This window comes from Sporothrix schenckii (genome assembly GCF_000961545.1).
Source record: "Sporothrix schenckii 1099-18 chromosome Unknown Cont44, whole genome shotgun sequence".
Classification (NCBI taxonomy): Eukaryota; Fungi; Ascomycota; class Sordariomycetes; order Ophiostomatales; family Ophiostomataceae; genus Sporothrix; species Sporothrix schenckii.
In genome coordinates, this window is record NW_015971145.1 from 415,928 (window position 1) to 436,412 (window position 20,485).

Sequence of the window (20,485 nt, forward strand, 5' to 3'; positions counted from 1 at the left end):
ACCTTCCCGGCTGAATGCCAGTTTTGTAAATGGAAGGGGCGAAGTAAACAAACTGGAAGGTGCAGGGTACCAGCAAATTGCCCAATCGGGTTAGACTCATAAATCTTGTCTTCATGCCTGCAAGAGGTCGGTGGAAGGCCAACATAGTGAGGCTCTTTGCTGCTTCTATATTCTATTCGCATTTAGTGACCTCTTCCACGTTGCTCAAAGCTACGTTCTTTAAAAGTCCTAGTTTGCTGGTTAGTCGATCACGCGCCCCGTAAGTCGTTGTCGACTATATCTTCAGCGGCCAGATTGCCACTTGTCTTTCGCCTTCTTGATTTTACGTTATTTTGTCGTCAGGTGTATTGATTTTACTTTATTTTATTTTTAAGTTATTTCTATTGTATTCAAACGCCGTGCAATTTCTCAGGCATTGTCCTTCATCCGCAGCCTTCCGAGCTCATCCCTTTCGTTTCAATGTTTCTGCAGCTCCCCGCCCGACAGCCGCCCTTCGTCCCAATGCGGCAATGCTGTCAGCGAGTTCACAGCTGGAAAGTCGACTCCACCACTGCTCAACCCTTGACTGGTTGCCTCGGGTCCGCCCGCAGAGAGGTTGAGTTCGAGACAGGAATGTTGCTTGTCCCTCTTGCCTGTCATTTCCTCTTCTGTCCCACTTGCATATCACACTTCATTTTGTCTCGGTGGCTCTACGAGCCATGATACAATTGGTCTCTTAGGTGCAGCATATGCAGAACTTGAGATCTTTTCTGTTCCTTTTTTAACAATTTTTTTTTTTTTTGAAGTACACTATACATAGCATGGCCGCCGAACTGTTTTTCCAGAAGTTGAAGGACAAAATCTCAAAATTTATTGTTTTTGGGTGGAGGGAGGGGTTTTCGCCCTGGCTTTTACTTCTCAATATCTTGTCGCAATTTCTCAAATTGGAGTTCACAAACACATACTCGGTACATTCGTAGTACTTTTGTAAGAACGGGTCGGGTGATGTAAGAAGGAACTGTCCGTCCACTGGCGCGTTAAGACACAAATGCACATGGGATATTAGTAAATTAGTTCATGGTCTTATCTTATCCAATTCGGTTTTTGACTTTTTGATTTCTACTATTTTTATGGTCCTTACTGTTTTTACGATTTTCATATTTTTGGTAATTTTACGGGCAATAATTAGCGCAAATGGAATCACCGATATCCTGCTCATTTCTGACAACAAAATAATATATGAAAATAAAACTAAAGGAGATTAACAAAATACAACATGGACAACTTGAGATATTGTAAATAGATAAAGTTAAAAATCTAAAAGTTCAGATTGTTTAAAAGCTAAAGCGTCCAAAAATTAATAAAAAACAACGACGACATTCCAAAAAGTTGTCTGTACTCACTTGGTCGGATTTTGACCTGACAGGATGTTGAGTGATATTGGATGGATGAAATATGCAACCTGTTAATTGCATATACTAGTGGAAATCGTTAAGTGGGGTGTGGTGCAAACGCGTAAATAATCTGACAATGTGTGGACGCCTTGTTAAAGTGCTTTGAGCTTCTAGCTCTCAGGGTGCTTTTGTCTCGGTCGTAGCACAGGGTCTAACCCATTTGGCTTGCATTCCTGAAATCGTCCAGGTATCGTCGTATCCCGTATTGGGTCGCATTGCAGCGCAGCTGCCCTCCGCTTCAGCATTCACCGACAATTTCGACATTCTGCCATCCTTATCTACCCGTTTCGAGCTTGTCGAACCATACTCCTTTCACCTCAGCTGTGCACAAACGCAAAAGCCGCCACCATGTCGGCCGGCGAAGAGGGCGACAGCGATGACATCAACGAGATGGGCGACGGTCGGGGCCATGCGTTTGTGATTGACGAGGCCGAAGAGAGCAACATGGAGGGCGTAGACGGCGACAACGAGTCGGATGAGTGGACCGACTATGACAGCAGCGACGACGAAGAGGACGACGATGAACGAGACGTCAAATTCCACAAGGACCTCGTGGACATGAGCAAAATGACCAACGAGGAAATATGGGAGCACAAGGTGCGCAAGATCATGGACTATGCCAAAAACAACGACGTGCGCGACGATCTGGATCTGGACGACGACGAATCCGACGACATGCCCGATTTTGACTTTGGCGCCTACGACAGCAGCGACTCGTGGGACATCAAGGTGAGCGAGTCCCCCCGCACGGGCGCCATCGAGGCCGGGCTGGATGTGAAGATTCTGTCAAAACGGCTGCAGTTTTTTGCGGCGCGCGAGCACATCCCCGGCACGCCGACGTTTCACCAGTTCGGGCAGCTGCCGGCGGAGCTGCGCCTGCGCATCTGGGAGACGTACTGCTCGGAGTTGCGGCGCAAACATCGCGTGATCCAGGTGTTTGTGCACCAGCGCGGGCGGCTGACGCCCGCGGTCACGATGGACCAACAGACGGAGCCGGTGCGGCGGATGATGAGCATCTGCCGCGAGACGCGGGAGATGGGCCTCAAGGCGCTGCCGGACGTGCTGCACGTGGGCCACAGCAGACACGACAAGGCGGTGATTCGGTTCAACGCAGAGACGGACCTGATCCACTTCTTTGACGAGCACCCGTTTGGCCTCGACGTACGAAACGCCGCCACAACCGGTGAGGACATTGACAGCGATTTGACTGAGCGGCAGCGCAAAATCCTGCGCGAACATGTTCAGCTGGTCACCCCCGAGCCGTACCACAGTGTGCGCAACCTGGCGATTGGCGATAATCTTGTACGGTCGCGCGAGCCTGGGGCGTACCAGACGCATTATTTGGAGCAGAGCGTGATTGAGCTTTTGAGCCCGGACCATGCGTCGCACCGCGAACCACACGAGCTGCGCGACGAGACCTTTTTGCGCTCGATTGAGTACCTTTTCCCCAACCTGCAGAACATTTACGTGGTGGAGGACGGTGCGTTCCGACACAGCGACCGCTGGGCGGGCCACATCCGGAGCCACCAGCGGTACCATGTCGACTGCTTCGAAATGAACGAGTACGAAACGGCCAAGGTAAAGATTGAGTACCTGTACCTCTGGCACGCACCGCCCAAGAACGCTGGCCGGGTGTCTCGGGGTGCCATTGCAGACAGACGTGTCGCGAGCAACAAGGACGAGGAGAACGGTGACAATAAGGACATGGAAGACAGAGACAAAGGCGACACGGAGAACGGCAACAGCGACGACACGAAGTCATCCACACCAAAGGCGTCTGAGATACCCGGCGACTTCAAGGACGAGGTGGTGATTGGGCACTTTGCGCGGCTGCGCGAAAAGGGCGTGCGGTTTTCGCGGCTGCTCTTCTTTGAGGACGAGGGCATGGACGACTACTGGCAGCTGCAGTTTGGGTGCCGACCTGATGGGCACTGGCCCAACGACGAGTATGGCGTCCCTCAGCAGGATCAGCTGCCATCGCGGTATGCGGATGAAGAATTTGGCTGGCACGGTGGTGTCTCGGACAACTCAGACGAGGAAGAGGAGGAGGAGGAGGACAGCATGATTGACGACGACGACATTTTTGAGGATGAGTCAGAGGAGGACTCGGATGAATTTGCTGGGCTGCACGACGATGACTCGGGCGACGAAAACGACGGACCGCCTCTGCCGTTGGAGGCCATGTTCTCGAGCCCCGAGCCTGAGCCTGGGACCGAAGCAAATACTAGAGACGCGGCAGGAGCACAAGACCGCCGCGGCAAAAAGCGGCACGTGATTGTCGACTCGGATGATGACGACGACGACGACGAAGACGACGACGGAGACGATAACGGGGACAGTGCCAGGCCGGCACAGAAGAGCAAGACCGGCGCGGGTTCATCCAAACGCCAGCGACGGCCGCTTATTGTGTCGTCCGATGATGACGAGGAGGCCAAGGGCGCAACCAAGCGCGACGGCTCGTCTTCCCACAGAGAGGCAGGGGAAGGCGGCGAAGACAGCGGCAACGACGATGAAGAACTGGATGCGGATTCGGACGACAAGCCGGCTAAACCTCTGACTCTGATGCAGAAGCTGGCGCTCGGCCGTAAGTCTATCCCAGTCATGACCGTGGATGACGGGGAAGAGGACGACGAGGACGCGGAAGAATACGCCGGCGACTACGGCGAGCGCAACGGAGAAGACGAGGAGGAGGAGTCATAATTGGCGGTTGCCATTGCATTGCTTTCTTTACTTGTACGCAGTATTTTCCTTGCATTTTATTTGAAAGATACCAATGATAGCAAGAGACATTTCAATTCTGTTCTAATCTCCTCATATCCGAAACTGAGTGTAAACCGGACAAACTGCCTGCTGAGGCGCTTGTTTGTGGCGATTGGCCCTTGGCCCAGCTTCTGCTAAGAGCGGAGACGATGCTGGGGCCGGGCCTACGACGTTGAGTGGGTTTGTAGTGCAGATATGGCGCATTCTCCATCGGACAATGGTGCGAAACAGCGCGGGTTAAAGACTGCCGAGCGGTCGGAGGTGGGGAAGTGACGCACAACGTCGTCGCCTTTGAAACCGAGGTGGTAGGTGCGGTTCGAGATCGGAAGAATGCCGATATCGTCATTGAAGAGGTGAATGTGGTCTTGATCGTGGTGCTCGTGCTTTTGTAAATATTGCGCACGTCGATTTTTTTTTAGACCACTGTATTTCACTCCCTACAGCGCATTGTAGCGCCCGTTCAACCGCCACCATGTCCTCCACACAAAAGCTGCCCCTCCTCACCATCGACGACGTCGCCGGCCACAACCGCCCAGACGACCTCTGGCTCGTCGTCGACACTGTCGTCTACGACCTGACCGAGTTCGCCGAGCACCACCCGGGCGGCACCGAGGTCCTGCTCCGCTTCGCCGGCCGTGATGCCACCCGCGTCTACAGCCGCATCCACGCGCCGTCTCTCATTTCGTCGGAACTTGCGCCCGAAAAACACGTCGGCCGGCTCGACGAGGCCTCGATTACGCCCCAGTGGCGGGCCGCGGCCATTGAATCCGATGCCGATGCCGACGCCGGGCAGCGCGAGGCGGACCGCCCGCCGCTCGAGGACATTTTGAGCTTGGACGATTTTGCCCGGGCGGCCGAGCGCGCCCTGTCCAGCCGGGCCTGGGCGTACATCTCGACGGGCACCGAGGACAATCTGACGCGCGACGCCAACACGGCGCTGCTGCGGCGCATCTGGCTGCGGCCGGCCGTGCTGCGCGGCGTCGGGTGGGACAAGATGGACCTGCGGACGTCGCTGTTTGGCGGCCGCGTGCCACTGCGGATGCCCGCCTTTGTCGCGCCGACGGGCACGTCGCGGACCGGCGGCAAAGAGGGCGAGCTGGCCATTGCGCGCGGGGCGGCGGCGGCAGGGATCATCCCCGTGATCTCGACGGTCGCGTCGTACCCCTACGAGGAGATTCTGCAGCAGCTGCCGCGCGCCGAGGACGGCGGCCAGGCCATGTTCCAGCTGTACGTGGACCGCGACCGGGCCCGGGCCGAGGCGCTGCTGCACAAGCTGCTGGGTGGGCCCCACGGGCGCAAGATCAAGGCCGTCATGGTCACCGTCGACCTGCCCGTGGCCTCCAAGCGGGAGGTCGACGAGCGCGCGCGTTCGCGTGCGGCACGCCAGCGCGGCGAAGCGGTGGTCACGGGCGCCAAGCAGAACCTCGCCAAGCAGACGGCCTCGTTTATTGATGCGTCCTTTCGCTGGGAGGACCTGCACTGGCTGCGTGCCACCGTCGATGCTGCCACCAGCCACAACGGCTTGGCAGAGCCCCTGCCTCTCTTGGCCAAGGGCATCCAGCGCGCCGAGGATGCCCGCAAGGCCCTCGAGTACGGCTGCCAGGGCATCGTCATCACCAACCACGGCGGTCGTGCCGCCGATACCGCCCCGCCCACCATTCTCGCCCTCCTCGAGTTCCACAAGAACTGCCCCGAGATCTTTGGCCGCATGGAGATTTTGATTGACGGCGGCTTCCGGCGCGGATCGGACCTTATCAAGGCCATCTGCTTGGGCGCATCGGCCGTGGGATTCGGCCGTCCGTTCATTTACTCTGTCGGCTATGGGCAGGCCGGCGTCGAGCATGCGGCCGACATTATCTACGATGAAATAATGACCACCATGCAGCTGTGCGGCCTGACCAACCTGATGAAGGACTCCAATCCCGAGTGTGTCAATACGGGCGACATTGACCATATGGTGCCTGGCCTCCGCCATCCCTACGCCAAGAAGCCTGTGTGGCCAGCGAAGCTGTGATAAAGCCGTTTCTTGACAACCAATGTCATGTACATACACATTCTATACTATGAAGTGGAAGCAAGCGTCCATCACTTGTGCATGTTGCGTTTCCTACGTTGCCACTTATTTTTAATGCAGATTTATTATCATGCATATTGCAGAAAGTACTGCTGAAGCTATAGCGAGTCCGGTCTGTCCTGCTCTTATATCCCTCCGAATTATGCGTCTTGCGGATATTTACCCCTATTTTTAGTATTTTCTTTTCTCCTTTTTGGCTTTTTCTCTCTTGACATCTTGTCTGCCTCCATCCTCGTGCCGTACCAATACTACCAAACAGATCCATACCCCTGCGCTGTTACGGAAATAAAGACATTATGTTGCTGTCGAAAAGTGTTCGAAACAGCATCTGCATGTCACATAGGAAGCCCAACCTAAGCGACGACAGGCACTGCAGCAGGAGCTCCCTTGTCGACAAGGGGCACGACGGACAGCTAAGCGTCGGGCTTGTCGGTCCGCACCGGGAGCTCCTTCTCCTCCTTATGCTCCGTAAAGTGGCGAGGAAGGCGGTTCTCGCCGGCCGCATATGGGAACCCAGCCTCCTCGCGGGCCATGTCGTTGACCCACTTCTCATTGCCAGGAAGCCCACCCTTGCCGTCCTTCTTGACGCCGACTTCATTCCACTTGGTCGCTAGATAATACCAGCTGAGGGCGTTGCCTACGGTGCCGACCTCGTCCGAGACACCAGTCTCAGCGGCACGGCTCATCTTCTGATGCAGCTCATCGTTGGTAAACAGCTCCATCAGGTGGCCAGCAACGGCCTTCCAGTCACCAGGCTCGACCAAGAAGCCGTTGACCTTGTCCTGGACCTGGATGGGAATGCCACCAGCAAGCGTGGCAATGACGGGGCGGCCGGCATGCAGGGCTTCGGACACCTTGACCTCAAAGCCCTCGCGGGTCGAGAGCTGCAAGATGACATGCGCATTGGCAATGATGGTATTGAGCAGCTGGTCATTGGGCTCCAGGCGCATGATGCTAATGTCCTTGAGCAAGTGAGGGTAGTGCGTCTCCACCTGGCTCATGGTCTGATCGTAGATCATCGAGGCGTCCGGATCGTCAATGGAGCCGTTGCCGCACACAACTAGTTGGGGGATGTCTGTGGCATCGGTCTTATCCAGCTGACGGCGGAATTCCGCATACGAGTCAATGACGGTGGGGATGCCCTTGGCAGGGTCAAAGCGGGCGACCTGGGCAATATACTTGCGAGCAGGCCAGTTCAGCTCAGTCATGCGCTGCGCGTGGCACGCCGAGTTGTAAATGTGACCGTAGTAGCCAGTATCGAATCTGTTCAGGTGCTTGTTGAGACCGTCAAGCCAGTCCGTGGTGGCCGGCAGGTACACAACCTTTTCTTTGGGAACAGTATGGGGGACAAAGTTGGGAATGGGGTGACTGATGAACATGTCACAGCCCTTGATGTTGTCCCACAAGAAGCCCCAGATGTCTTCCTGAGGCGAACCCTGCTTGGCAACGAGATCGCTGCGGATCTGGATGTGCGACCGGTACAGGATAGGACGATCAGGCGTCAAGCGCTTGATCATAGGAATCAGGCCAGGCATTTGAGGGTCGTCAATCTAAACAAAGGTGTCAGTCCAAATGTTGGCGTCTGGGATTGTGGTAGTGGGAACAGGTCAACGTACGACGATCACATCCGCACCGCCTTCCTCGGCGGGACGCAGAGGACCGCCTTCTGAGAACCAGTAACGGTTCGCATTTTCAGTGATCCAGCTGATGATTGACGCTTTCTCCTCGGCAGAGATGCGCTGGTCTGGATGGCTCACGCCCTGAAGGATGTTGTGGATGTTTTTGGTGATTCTGAAGATGCCAGGGCGAGGCTTGGGCACTAGTTCGTGTAAGTCACCTGGTTGAGATAGCACTGCAGAGTGAAGAACATAAGACTCTGGGCTTAGCGTTGTACATACCATACCACGTCAAGTCAACACCCATAAGGCGCGAGAAGCGGACCAAAGCATGGCGCATGAGGGCGACGCCACCTCCCTGGGGCGTGCTGCTGAAAAAGGCAATCTTGATCTTGTTGGCACGCAGGTGCTTGGCAAACAGCGCGACCGACGACCAGGTGCTCGGCCCACAGGTATCCTTATGGTTCTGCAGGATCGTGAGGTGAGCACGGAAGCCAGCGTCGGATTGGACAATGCCGCGCCAGCCGACCTGGAGCAGCGGGACCAGCGAGGGGCCGAAATGGAGAATGCACTTGCGGGCCATGGAGTCGGCCTGTTCGTCGACCCGCTTGACGTCCCAGAAGCTGGCCTCCTTGTGCTCTTCGTCGGGACGCATGACAATGGGGATAATATCGAGCTCCAGCCAGAGGCGCGAGCAGAGGGAGGGGCTCATGTACTTGAGCGTGGTGGGGAGGCCAGCGCCGATGATCTTGGAAAAGTTTTCGTGCTCGTACTTTTCAATTTCCTCAAGGACATGTTCAGCGATGCGGTCGTCGCTGCCGTTGCTCTTCTCGTCCAGTACGATGTGTTTGACGGAAAAGTCGACAAGGTACACCGAGTCGTGGACGGCCAGGGCCACGACAGCCGTATGATCATCCGAAAAGACAGCGGAAATACCGACAAAGAGAGTCTGAAGAGTGACGTCAGAAACCGCCTCGCTTTTTCAATTGCGCGTATCTTTTCAAGCAAAAATAGACCTACAGTCAAGGACGGTCCAAAGGAACCCTCGGTCTCGACAAGGGTGCTCATTTGCCGTTTGCGGTGCACCGAAGTGCCCGTGGAAAACTTGCGGCCATTCTTGAAAGACATGACGGCCAGTGCGAGAGGACGGAGACTCGTAAGATGGTGTTCCGAATGATCGTGTGGTTTGTTTTCGTGCGTCTCAGGCGGGATCTCAGTGAGAGGACTCACAGATCGAGAAACTACGGGAGATGCTGCTGTTGGAAAGAGAAACGAGTCAGTCAAACCAGTCCCGTTTGTTCACTTTCATCGCAGTCTTGATCCTCGTCACGCCGTGCTTCTTATGATCTGTAAAAAGACGTTGGACACTAATACCAAAGCTCCTGCGGCTGTGTGTGGGGCGCAAAGGTGGCAAGGATGTACAAAGAATGGGGTCTTGTTGTGGGTCAAAAACATACGAGGCTAGGGATGGTTCGACGTCGATTGCAAGCAGAGCTATGCCAGCAGAGAAGCAAAAGACAGATGGGAAGAGCAATGTAAAATATATAGAAAGGCGAAGAGGAAGCAGAAAAAAGGGGGAGGTCAGCTGGACACGTCCAAGGGCATCAACAAGCGGAAGTTGCCCAATTTATGCTAGAGGGAAGGAGCGAAGGGACGAGTGGTGCGTAACGAGGAAGTACAGCAGGCAGACCAGATGAAAGCAGTCAGACGAGGAAAGAGCGAACGAGGGTCCGGAGTGCTCACGACACGGTGCTCCGCCGGTGTGGCCATCTTTGTTTTTGCTCTCGCAAGTTTTGTCTAGCCTCTCGTACCTTCCCCCACGAGTGGCCAAGATTACACCGCATATTGCGAGACAAATAAGAACAAGTAACGATCCGAGGAATACCAGTTGAGTTTTTGGTAGGGAAAGAGCAAAGCTTCACAAAAGGACAAGCGCCAATGGGACAAAGAGGAGAGCTCCTGTGGGCCAACACACCTTGTTCGCCTAACCAGACGGGGGAAGCTCCCTCGAGAGCCCCCACATCTTGGGCGGCGCCATTTTGCACACCACCGCCAGCAGACATTGTTGTGCGTCGGTGTCCTTTTTTGTTTTCAAGACGCGGGATGCTCAAGAGACTTTTACGTCCAATGTTATTTTTTTAATCGGAACGTATGGTTAAGTCGCGGTCGAGATGTATGTACTTGTTGGTCTCGGGGGAAATGGAGGTTCGTAACCCGTTCGATGTTCTGTCAGTGACAATAAGTGGCAAGCAACGGCCAAATTCTAGTTTCTGATCAGTTAGTGAGTGTTTGTATTGATTCCTGTGCCATTTGCGTCTTTTCTGTCTCTCAATATCCTTATGCAATGTAAGCATGTGGTGGATGTGTGATTGCTGCAGCAGAGTGCATCTCCAGCTGCGGAGACTGTCTGTAGAAGCTGCATACGGAAAGGCTGCTCAAGGTGAGCGGGCGAGTCAACTTGCACGGTCTGCGAGACATATGCAAGCTGCGACTGCGTGTTGAGAGGACATTGCATTACAGCTGCAGCCACCCCCCTCGTCGTCTCCCACATGAGGCCTCGTGACACGATGATGGGAGGGGTAGAGGCCAGGGATGGCACGGCGGAGGGAAAGAGCAAAAGGTGCAACGTGGGCAATTGGAAGGAGTCAACAGGAATAGGATCGAGGAAGGAAGTAGGGAACATCCAGACAAACGAGGGGACAGATAGACAGTGCTTCGAACACGACAGGCCGAGACGTGAATGAGCGTCTCCATCAAGGGGCAGGACTTACAACTTCAAGGGCTCGCCTTTGCTGCCCGATACAGAGCAGTGGGAGTGTGACGCGACCTGGGGTTTGGGGCACAAGGTGCTATACAACAAGATTCTTGTAAAATCGCTCACGATTAATGAATTTGGGAAATAAATGGGATCTGGCGTCCTTAACAATGTCCCTGGATTTGGCGTGCGGTCCAGCTGCTCGCCTCTCGCTACGTTCCCACTACGGCTCCAATCACGCTTGACTAGTCAGCGTCATGGGGGCGTGATCGCGGACACAAAGGATGAGCCCGGTACCCAGATGCCTCCGCCAACTTTGACGCCTTCGTCCTGCCACGAAACTAAAACGTCACGGGAAGCTATGAGGGGCAGCGAGCCTCGCTGGACAAAGGAGGCCATGACGCTTAAACGGCCTGTTGCGATTACTCCGCCAGCGAGCTTTAGCTCCCGTCTGTAAGACAATCGCCCCACTCTGCGCCCCAGCAGGCGGTTTTTTCGGCACCTAACACCGACTACACAGTAGTGGACATTGAGCTGATTCTGTGGACTTCAAACGGGCAAAACTGGGGTCGACAGAGCGCCAACCGCGTGGGAGACAGGGGCTTTGGGCCCTCTGCGGGGCATCGGTCGAGGCCCAGGGCAACAGGGCAATGGTTGTGTTTTGCAGTCGCAGTGTCACGCTTATTGGGTCGTACTGCTGTATTTTACAGTCCCATGTCGTACGATGCTCGAGATGCATTGAGGACACCAAGTGCATGAACTATTACCGCAGAATCAAAGCTTGCCTTGAGGCTCCTCGTTGTCAATCTAAGGTATCCCATTCGCCAATGAGGCAGCTGCGGAATGTGTAATGTTAGGAATGGCCGACGGGTCGACTTTCCACTTGGTAGGACGAACAAGTTCGTGATTCGTCTTGGATTCAATGCAGTGTTCTTTACCAGAGCTTTGAAGACGCACTGCTCAGTGTAAAAAGGCCGTCAAGAGGCAGCATTTTCTTTGATCAACCAAAAGAACACAGAAAAAAAAAGGAAAAAGTTCAAAAGACAACACCAGCTCTCGATTGTAAGACAAGTGGCCTACGGGTGGTAGTGTGGCGGTTTGGTGGCGGTTTGGTAATAATTCGTATGTTGGCCCCCTTACCTCAGTCTTTGTAGACGGAATCGGTGCCTCGACGGCGTCCAGGAACAGGATGAGTGACAAGTCGTGCAACAGTAATTGGCTAATGTTGCCTCCTTCAGGTTCATACGGGGATGTGAATCTCTATCTTCGACATATCGTCATGGACTAATACATAAAGAGTGGCCAATCAGGCTTACTTAAATGGAAGGATGGGACTGTGAGAATACAGTCTCATTCAATTTCTTACATTTAATCATTTAAGGCTCAAGTTACACACAAATCGGTACAGTTTAATAAGTTATCTTATTTGTTTCTTAAGTTATTTTTTTTTTTTTGGGAGGGGGTTGACCTCACATTTGAAAAATAAAACGCAAAAACTAAAATCTGATCTCTGAAATTTAATTTGCAAAATCATGGCGTCTCTTATCTTCGGACCATATTTTATTAGACGACAGAATCACGAAACTCCGACTTGCGTGCCGTTCATATACGTCACCAGATGCAGGTCAAATCGCCTAGCTAAGCTGCTTTTGGCAGGAAGTGACCTGGCAGCCCAATTAGAACAGCACTGGAGCTCGTGCTTCAAAGGACTCTGGAGAGCGTTGCCGGATTCCCTGATAGAAAGAAGAAATCCTCTGCAAAATAATATCACAAAGAGGACCAAACTGAATACGGAGCAGACGGAGTAGCATACTGTTCTTTGCTTGTCGTCGGTGCAGACCGTCTCGGCCCCAATACGTTGTAACTACTGAAAGGGAAAGGACGGTGTTGACTCCCATGTCCTTCCTTATCTGGATGGTGCGGCGAGATAAACGCCAGGAACAAGCGTCCTGCGACCTGGGTTGGGGCTCAAAACGGAAAGAAGCCCGGGCGAATTCTGCAGCCTTATTGCGCGTTTTGTATCTTACAACGAGCTCCCACAATAGGCAGCAATCGGACTTGAAAGCGGTGGAGTTGCGAGACGCATCTGCGGCGCACTTGTGCCGCTTGTGCGCATTCTCCGGATACGTTTTTTTGATCGATTTCTCGACCTACTGTCGATCATCTGCATTGTATCCCGACTTCGCCAGCGTCCGTGGCTCGGAGAAGACAAAGACAACGGCGTTCTCAATGGCGCCGTTGACTGCACTTCTGCGGTCGAGTTGCGTGGCCCTCCTCTTCTACTTGGCGACTGGTGCGGCCGCCCCGTCAGGTGGTTACGAACACGAGGAATCCGTACCACCGCTCACGCCAAGCGATGAGGCCATCCAACGCCGCGCCTTTTCCATCTTCAATGCCGTCCACTCGGCCACGCGCCAATGGGGCTCGTCACTGAATCACAATGGCATGTCCATTTTCTTGGCGACGGTGCCCGGGGGCCAGCTTCTCTACCACGGCGGCGACGAGCCGGAACGGGCCAAGGGCGTGACGGGAGAGGGTTTCGACTGGCTGGCGTTTGAGCTGGAGCATGCGCAAATGTTTGCTCGCTGCCGCGAAGGCATCCCGCCCCCGTTCTTGGACCCACGAGACCGAGGCGGCCCTCTTCCACAGGATCGAAAATGGAACGCCGCAGAGGCGCACTACAACCGGCGCAGCCGCCACCGGATACTGGCCCATGAAAATAGCCAAAAGCCGATCGGTGATAACGGTGGTTATGACGACGATGGTGACGGCGACGATGATACATCGGAAAAGCCCGAAGCGCCCCATCCCCCCGACTTTATGCGCTCCTACCGCGGCCACTTCCACACGTACCGCGCCAACCGCCCTCTCAACCTGTTGTATATTGATGGTATGTCCGCCGGAAATTCTGACTACGGTAACATTGACACACAGGACATGATGCTCTTGGGCTGGCCGGACGACCATGCACAGTTTATGGCGGCCGGTAACACGACGAGGAGGGACCGCGATAAGGGCAGAAGTGGGTGGAACGACACTAACTGGGGCGGTGAGCTCGACCGTGCGAGGGACCTATGTTCCATGGCCAAGAAATGGGCATGGAACGACAAGGGCGACCGCATCGACGGATTTGTTCGGACAGAGGCCGGTTTCGAGATCATTTATTGTGACCTCAGCGACGCTGGTGGCCTCGACTTGGTATCCATCCAGCCAAGCCCCTTCCGAAACGAGACGGGTGGGTTGCTCGCCTTTGTCAGCGCCGAGTTTTTGCGCGGCGTCTCCCTTCGATACCATGGCTTCCCGGCCGGCCGCATCCATGTCGACTGGTCCAGCATGGTGTCGGCCTTCTTTTACGACGTCAACCTGACGAACCCGGACGCGTCACGGCCCGAGCTACCGCGGCTGTCGCAAGTGACGAGCAGCGAGCGGCGCGGCATGCGTGCGCGGGTTCGCGAGGTCGTTGCTGCGCGGGGGCCTCTCTCGGCTCATGAACGCCAGACCATTGACTGGCAGGGGATTGTCGACGTGATCGTGACGCGTTTCTCGCAGCGACTGAACCAGCTGGCCCGGGGCACAACGGAACCGATCTCGGAGACGGTGTCGCAAATGCTGCCGACGCTGCTGTACGCGTACATCAACTTCACGAACCCGGAGGAGCCGCACGAGCGGCAGCTGGACCGATGCACGCAGCACTATCTCCTGGGCGCCCTGGCCAAGCAGGAAACATGGACACGCGAGGACCGGTCCATCTACCTAGCGCTCGAGACGGTGACCCGGACCATTTGCAGAGCGTTCTTTGACATTCGATCCATTCTGTATATACCGACAGCCACCGTACAGGCAGAGGCCTCTGGAGATGATATTACCACACCCGAGAATCTGAAGGAGGTACATGTCCGCAGCATTGTCAACGATCTTATAGGGAAGCTGCAGTGGACAACGTGGCGGGAGTGCGACCCGTGCCAGCACCCGGACGAAGTGTGCCTCGTAGCTATGTTTCCTTGGGGCAACGAGGAGGATCATTTCCACCCCCGGTGCAGCACGTTGGAAAACATTGAAACGCGGTCTGGGTATTGGCCATTGTAGCGGTTGCGCTACAACATCTATGTTCTTTTTGATTTATTTTTGAACATTTCGTCGTTTTGGCAGCACGAACTGTGCGAATTGCTTTCTTTAAATAGACACTTTGGTCATGCACATAAAAAACACAAAAGACACAATGCATGGCCAGGATAGCAGGTCCCGAATGCCTTGGTTTATTTTCAACGTCTGTCTATCGCCTGACCAATGCAGAGAGCACTCTCCGCCGTCGAAGCAGTCAACAGGCCCCTCTGTTTATGCCTTCTCAAAGCGCTGGCCGACCGTCTTCCAGTTGATGACGTTCCAGATCGCCGAGAAGTACTCGGCCTTGCGGTTCTCGTACTGCAGGTAGTAGGCGTGCTCCCAGGCGTCAATGCCGAGCAGGGGCACCAGGCTGCCGGACACGGGATCCTGGTTGGCGCGGGTAACGAGGGTAAGGGTGCCGGACGCCGAGTCCTTGGCGAGCCAGGCCCAGCCGGATCCCTGAATGCCGGCCAGGGCGGCATTGAACTGCTTGACGAGGGCCTCGGTGGAGCCAAAGTCCTTTTCGATTTGGGTCTGCATGGTTAGCAGCAGGGCCAACGAGAGCGGCGAGCACAGCACGGAAACAAAAACCGTGAGGCCAAAACAACAACAACATACCTTCAGGGCACCCGAGGGGTCACCGCCGCCGTCGCGCGAGGCCGGGGCCAGGTTCTCCCAGAAGAGGGAGTGGTTGATGTGCCCGCCGCCGTGGAAGTTGAGGAGGGGCGCGGCCTTGGCGGCCTTGCGGGCATCGCCGGCGGCGTTGGCCTCGGCAATGGTGTCGAGGGCAGCGTTGAGGCCGGAGACATAGGTCTGGTGGTGCTTGGAGTGGTGCAGCTCCATGATCTTGGAGGAGATGTACGGTTCGAGAGCGTTGTAGTCGTCTGCGGAGAGCACGGCAGCACAGGTTAGTATTTTGTCCCAGAGACGCAACGGGGCGATATCGGGACCACGGCAAGCAGAGCCGCCAAGACATACACGGAAGATCCGGGAGAGTGGCCTTGGTGCGCACAAAGCTGGTGCTCAGAGCGGCAGCAGCGGCCGTGGGACGGGCCTGGCGCGCAGCGCGAAGGGTAGATGAACGGAGGAGGGAAGCCATTGTTGAATGTGGTGGTTGCGGATGGTGTCGAAAAGGACGAGGGTGGACAGTACAAAAATTGATGTGGAATATCCAGGTGGCGGAGACAAATAAGAGAGTGGATGCTGTCAATGATGTCAAGAATTAAATCGTCCGATCGGGGTGCCGTCCACTGTAAATGGCAGGAATGGCAGATTGCCAAAGCAAGCAATCCCCGCGGAAGCCAATTGGCACAGCTCGGAAATGTGCCCGCCAAATTTCGTAATTGCTGGTCGGCGGTAGGAGGGGAACGCAGCAAAACAGCGGGTCCTTGGCGTGACAGCTTTCTGCCAAGTGCCATTGGCAGGAAAGCTGTTCCAACCCAGCCGGCTCTCCACCCGAGCTTTGCCGTCGTCTCATCTTGAACCCATTGCCAGTGTTGCCAGTGGACAGCAGCACCGGTGGTGGGGCTGCCTGTGTCGTCATTCAGGTGCGACTGTCTGTCGCCTGTGGCTGACATGGTGTGGCTAGTGTCCCGAACTAAAGTGGGCCTTACAGCATCATATCGCGACGCGTCTTTAGCGACAACCACTTAAGCACAAGACCATTGCTGGCGAGGCAGAGAACAATCCAAACAGGAACCGGGGCCCTATACGACTCCTGGGACTGTGATCATAGCGACATGTAGGAAACGAAAAGCAGACACCATTGAAAGCCACCCTACTCACAATGTCGTACTATGACGTGGACGACATCCTCACGGATGCAGAGGTACGTTGTGTTTGGTTCCGGTTCCAACATCTACTCACCCGTCTACCTGCTCACCAATTCCTCTCTCTCCAGAAAATTCCATGCGAGTTCCAGATTGACGTCCCCGACCTCGGCTACCTCGACCAGACCCCCTCCCACACGCTCAAAGCCGGCACGCGCCTGCAGCTGCCCCTCTGGCTGGCCGAGATGCTGGCCCTCGCCAACAATGCCGCCGCCTCCACATCCGAAGACGCCAAGCCCTTTCTCACGCTCAACCTCCCGCCCGCCCTTCGCCACGACGTCGTCCAGGCCCTCAAGGCCGACCCCCGCACCGTCCCACTGCGCGACCAGTCTGCCCATTTCTACGCCCTGGCCACGCGCATGCTCGACCTGTTTGAAGACGCGGACCTGGCGGCCGTGCTGCGGGATGCCTTTGTGGGACGCACGGATGACATTGGCATGCACGCGCGGAAAGTAGGTGGCCAGTCGACCGGCGGCGCGGTGGGCGGTGCTGGAAGCGGTGGTGGTGGTGGCAGTGGGGGCCGAGGTGGCTCGCTGACCCATGCCGTTGGCGATTCGGCCGACCGCAAAGACGACCCGGGCAACACGAGCAGCAACCTGGGTGTTGGCTACGCGGGCCAAGAGTTTTTGCGGAGCCTGGACGAGTGGGAGCGACAGGTGTTCCGGCAGGCGCACTATGGAGCCAAGGCGAGCCGCGAGTTTGTTGACAACGTCAAGCGGAACTACTAGACGGGTAGGGATACTACGAGCAAGGCACAGGGCGCACATCTACGACGCATGCACGATTCGCTGCGGCGGAGCATACGAAATGTCTTTATGATACCATGCTATGAACATTCAGCATTGTATATGATTAGGGCGAATACATAGAGGAAGCGATTGGTAGTATACGTCGTAATGGACGCCATAGGCTGTCTAGAGCAATGACAGTTGGAATTGAAAATACAAACCAAGTCTTTCACAAAACGACAACCACTGCACAGTTTTGATACCACGGATCTCTGACACAAAATACCTGACAACTTGCTCTTGGGCTTTGAGAAACACAAACTAATAATACAGCGCACTCGACGACTTGATTTCAAAACAAGGTAACAAAATTCTAGAGATAAACAGCTTACCGGTAAAACTGACATAGTAGAGGATGTAAATCGTAAGGAAACCACCAAACGCCTTGATCGGAACCCATGTTAGGAATACTTGTAACAAATTGTAAGAGAAACTTAAAATAAAGGGGACAAAAAATAAAATAAACAGGAAACATGTGTACCGCCCTTCCCAAGGTATCATTGTGGTCCAAAAGTAAAACAAAACGGTAAACATAAAAACTCCCGAAATGCAGCGTAGTCGTGTCAAAACCCCACAAACACAAAAAGCACACAATTCTAAAGAAATATCAACCAAGCCCTCCCGTCGATTAATAAGAGAATCACTCCGCATCGCCGGCGTCATCGGCGTCGACGCCGTGATGGTGCCAGTGGTGGCCGTCCTCGTCAAAGTCGTCGTTGTCATCGTCCTGGTTGCCACCGACAAACACGCCACCCAACATGGCGCCGTCGGCCATGGGATCGTCCCCATCGTCGTCGTCGTCGTCGTCGTCGTCGTCGTCGTCGCCGGTGTGCTCCCAGTCATCCTCTTCATCGGAATTATCGTCGGACGACGGGGGCTGGATCACGGGCAGGTTTTTCCACCAGTGAAGCGTGCCGCTGTGGTATGCGGGGAACCGGCCCGCCACGTACGGCTTTGTCGCCATGAGGGTATGGTGCTTGAGATTCCGGAGGAACTGCAGATCGCTGGGGCTAAGCTGGGACCGAGCCTGCAGCCGTGCCTGGCGGGCGGGGCTGGCGCCGAGCACCTCGTTGACGTAAACGCACTTGTGGATGGTGCAAATCGCACATTCGTGCTTGTGCATGGGCGCCGGCGCCCGGTTTCCGACGGTGCTTTTGAGGGTGTCGTAGGTGACGCCTGGCAAGGCGGGGAAGCCGCGCAGGTACACACGGTGGCCGCGTGTCCGCGACCAGACCCAGTTGGCATCGGCCGTGGACAGCCAGTTGATCTCCGGCTCGAACGCACTAAAGGCCACCAGCGACATGGTGTGCAGCCGCGGGAAGCACAGCAGCATGCGCAGCTGCGGCTCCAGGTCTTCGTGGTTCGTAATCATCCAGAGGGGCACGTTGGGCGTCATGTCGAACCCGACGTGGCCAATCGCCGACGCAAACCCGGGCAGGTCGTCTTTGCGCCGCAGCTCGAGCATGTCGTCAATGACGGCGGCGTTCACAATGTCCAGGTATACCACGTCGTACTTGAAGCTGAACCGCAGGACCCTACCACGCTCCAACTGGACCTTGGAGTCCCACAGCTTCTTCATCTCCTGGCGGCACTCGCGGCTGATCGAGAGCAGGCTGCGGCGTTTCCTCGTGACCAGCGCAAGGTCCGGCAACGTGGCCAGCCGCGGGACGTGCCTCACGTAGTAGAATCGCCGGTTGGTAGATCGGTAGACACGCTCTGTGCCACGGTAGACGCGCACGCGGAGGGGGTGGAAGGGCTCCGTGGCGTCCTGGGCAACATCCCGCCATATTTGCAGACGAAGCTCCGCCGGTAGCCGCGGGAACGGGTGAAATGTGTCGAAACGAGCGGCCGCCTTGTCCGTATCCAGACTGACATGGTCCTTAGATGGCCGGAGAGACGGGCATGTCACGATGGTCTCGGGCTTCACCCTGTGTGAGGACGAGGACCCTGAGCCACCTCCGGACGGTTCTGCGATGCCCTGGCTCGCCAGCAAACGCCGTCGCTTGGCACCCCGTGTATCTACAGTCATGCTTCGCGATGACGTGTCGGGGCTGAGATTCTGTGCGTGCGACCGTTGACGTTTAGCAAGGCTAGAAGATGCAGGTAGATCGGTGGGAGGGGATGGTCGACGCTTCCAGGTATTTTCGTTGGGCTTTGTCTCGGAGCCTTGTGTATTCTTCGTTTGCTGATGGGACAGTGGCGAGCCCCTGATCTGAGTTTTCACGAAATTCAATGATATGAGGTGACAAAAACGTTAGGCAGATACTGTGTGTGTCTGGTGGTCTGCTAGTCTAACTCTCGGAGCCTCCGGGGGTAGTCCAACCGGGTGCCCAAAGTGTCGGGGTTTGTGGCCTAGGGGAGACGGAGTGCCGACAAGGAGATCCTGCCGGGCACAGAGACGACGAAGAGGGACAGACGCGATGGACGAGGCCGTGGCGATGCCTCGTAAGGGAAGGATGTCGTGGTTGTTGACGGAGAGATGGTCGGCCGTTGTAGGTAGGTTGTGAGAGGAGGAAAGGTGGGATGTTCGTCGGGCGAGAAAGTTTATCGCTTATCTCCCGGAAGGCGACTAATAGAGGAGCCCGTGCCGGGGTCTGATTCGTGGTGTCTTGCGGGGCGGCTTAGAGGGGTATTGGAGTGCTAAATAGGGTGTTAGCGGTGATGCACGGCCCCATTTTAGTGGCCAGAGTGCTTGCGCAGGGGTCTGACCAGGCCCCTGTTCGTGGTTGACTCTGCGGAAATATGCCTAATCCAGAAGGAAACTGGGGCAAAGCCGCCATCGCAGTGCAAAACACGCAAATTCAAATGCCTCTGGGGTCCTGACGTCAGTGCAATTCCGCCTCACACATCTAAGCAACAATTGCTCAATAATGCTCTTGACGCTGCCACGGTTCTCCCCACTAACAGCTATGACGTCTCTCATACACACATGTCTCTGAGCTTACTTTCCAACGTAGGCAGTGGACGAGTCACGTCACGTCTACTTGTAGAAGACTGGCAGGGGTTTTTTTCAAACGCGCCCTCTCCAAGTTTTACTTCTTGTGAAAGAGTTGTACGCGTGCATCAAACCAACGATGACAACAGGCAAAAAGGGTCTTCGACATAGTGTACGAGAGATTCTTGGCA

General features: G+C 55.4%; 7 protein-coding genes across 7 annotated transcripts; 4 read left to right on the forward strand and 3 right to left on the reverse strand.

Moving 5' to 3' along the window:
- Nucleotides 1-1,781: 1,781 nt before the first annotated feature.
- SPSK_08644 (uncharacterized protein) lies at nucleotides 1,782-4,133 on the forward strand (the record flags this gene model as incomplete). The annotated part of the gene is made up of 1 exon (XM_016735235.1): nucleotides 1,782-4,133. One exon carries the CDS (start codon nucleotides 1,782-1,784, stop codon nucleotides 4,131-4,133), a length of 2,352 nt encoding a protein of 783 aa, XP_016586871.1.
- Nucleotides 4,134-4,665: 532 nt separating this feature from the next.
- Nucleotides 4,666-6,207, forward strand: SPSK_09126 (L-lactate dehydrogenase (cytochrome); the record flags this gene model as incomplete). Its single annotated transcript, XM_016735705.1, has 1 exon — nucleotides 4,666-6,207. The coding sequence occupies one exon, from the start codon at nucleotides 4,666-4,668 to the stop codon at nucleotides 6,205-6,207; it is 1,542 nt and encodes a 513-aa protein (XP_016586872.1).
- A 473-nt stretch (nucleotides 6,208-6,680) lies between these two features.
- On the reverse strand, nucleotides 6,681-9,011 carry SPSK_08651 (trehalose synthase; the record flags this gene model as incomplete). The annotated part of the gene is made up of 4 exons (XM_016735242.1): nucleotides 6,681-7,817; nucleotides 7,884-8,119; nucleotides 8,166-8,856; nucleotides 8,904-9,011. The coding sequence occupies 4 exons, from the start codon at nucleotides 9,009-9,011 to the stop codon at nucleotides 6,681-6,683; spliced, it is 2,172 nt and encodes a 723-aa protein (XP_016586873.1).
- A 3,856-nt stretch (nucleotides 9,012-12,867) lies between these two features.
- On the forward strand, nucleotides 12,868-14,724 carry SPSK_08889 (uncharacterized protein; the record flags this gene model as incomplete). Its single annotated transcript, XM_016735475.1, has 1 exon — nucleotides 12,868-14,724. The coding sequence occupies one exon, from the start codon at nucleotides 12,868-12,870 to the stop codon at nucleotides 14,722-14,724; it is 1,857 nt and encodes a 618-aa protein (XP_016586874.1).
- A 249-nt stretch (nucleotides 14,725-14,973) lies between these two features.
- Nucleotides 14,974-15,841, reverse strand: SPSK_09674 (superoxide dismutase, Fe-Mn family; the record flags this gene model as incomplete). The annotated part of the gene is made up of 3 exons (XM_016736246.1): nucleotides 14,974-15,276; nucleotides 15,361-15,626; nucleotides 15,721-15,841. 3 exons carry the CDS (start codon nucleotides 15,839-15,841, stop codon nucleotides 14,974-14,976), a joined length of 690 nt encoding a protein of 229 aa, XP_016586875.1.
- Nucleotides 15,842-16,528: 687 nt separating this feature from the next.
- SPSK_09744 (GINS complex subunit 3) lies at nucleotides 16,529-17,299 on the forward strand (the record flags this gene model as incomplete). Its single annotated transcript, XM_016736314.1, has 2 exons — nucleotides 16,529-16,570; nucleotides 16,643-17,299. The coding sequence occupies 2 exons, from the start codon at nucleotides 16,529-16,531 to the stop codon at nucleotides 17,297-17,299; spliced, it is 699 nt and encodes a 232-aa protein (XP_016586876.1).
- A 700-nt stretch (nucleotides 17,300-17,999) lies between these two features.
- Nucleotides 18,000-19,388, reverse strand: SPSK_09235 (uncharacterized protein; the record flags this gene model as incomplete). Its single annotated transcript, XM_016735811.1, has 1 exon — nucleotides 18,000-19,388. The coding sequence occupies one exon, from the start codon at nucleotides 19,386-19,388 to the stop codon at nucleotides 18,000-18,002; it is 1,389 nt and encodes a 462-aa protein (XP_016586877.1).
- Nucleotides 19,389-20,485: the final 1,097 nt, after the last annotated feature.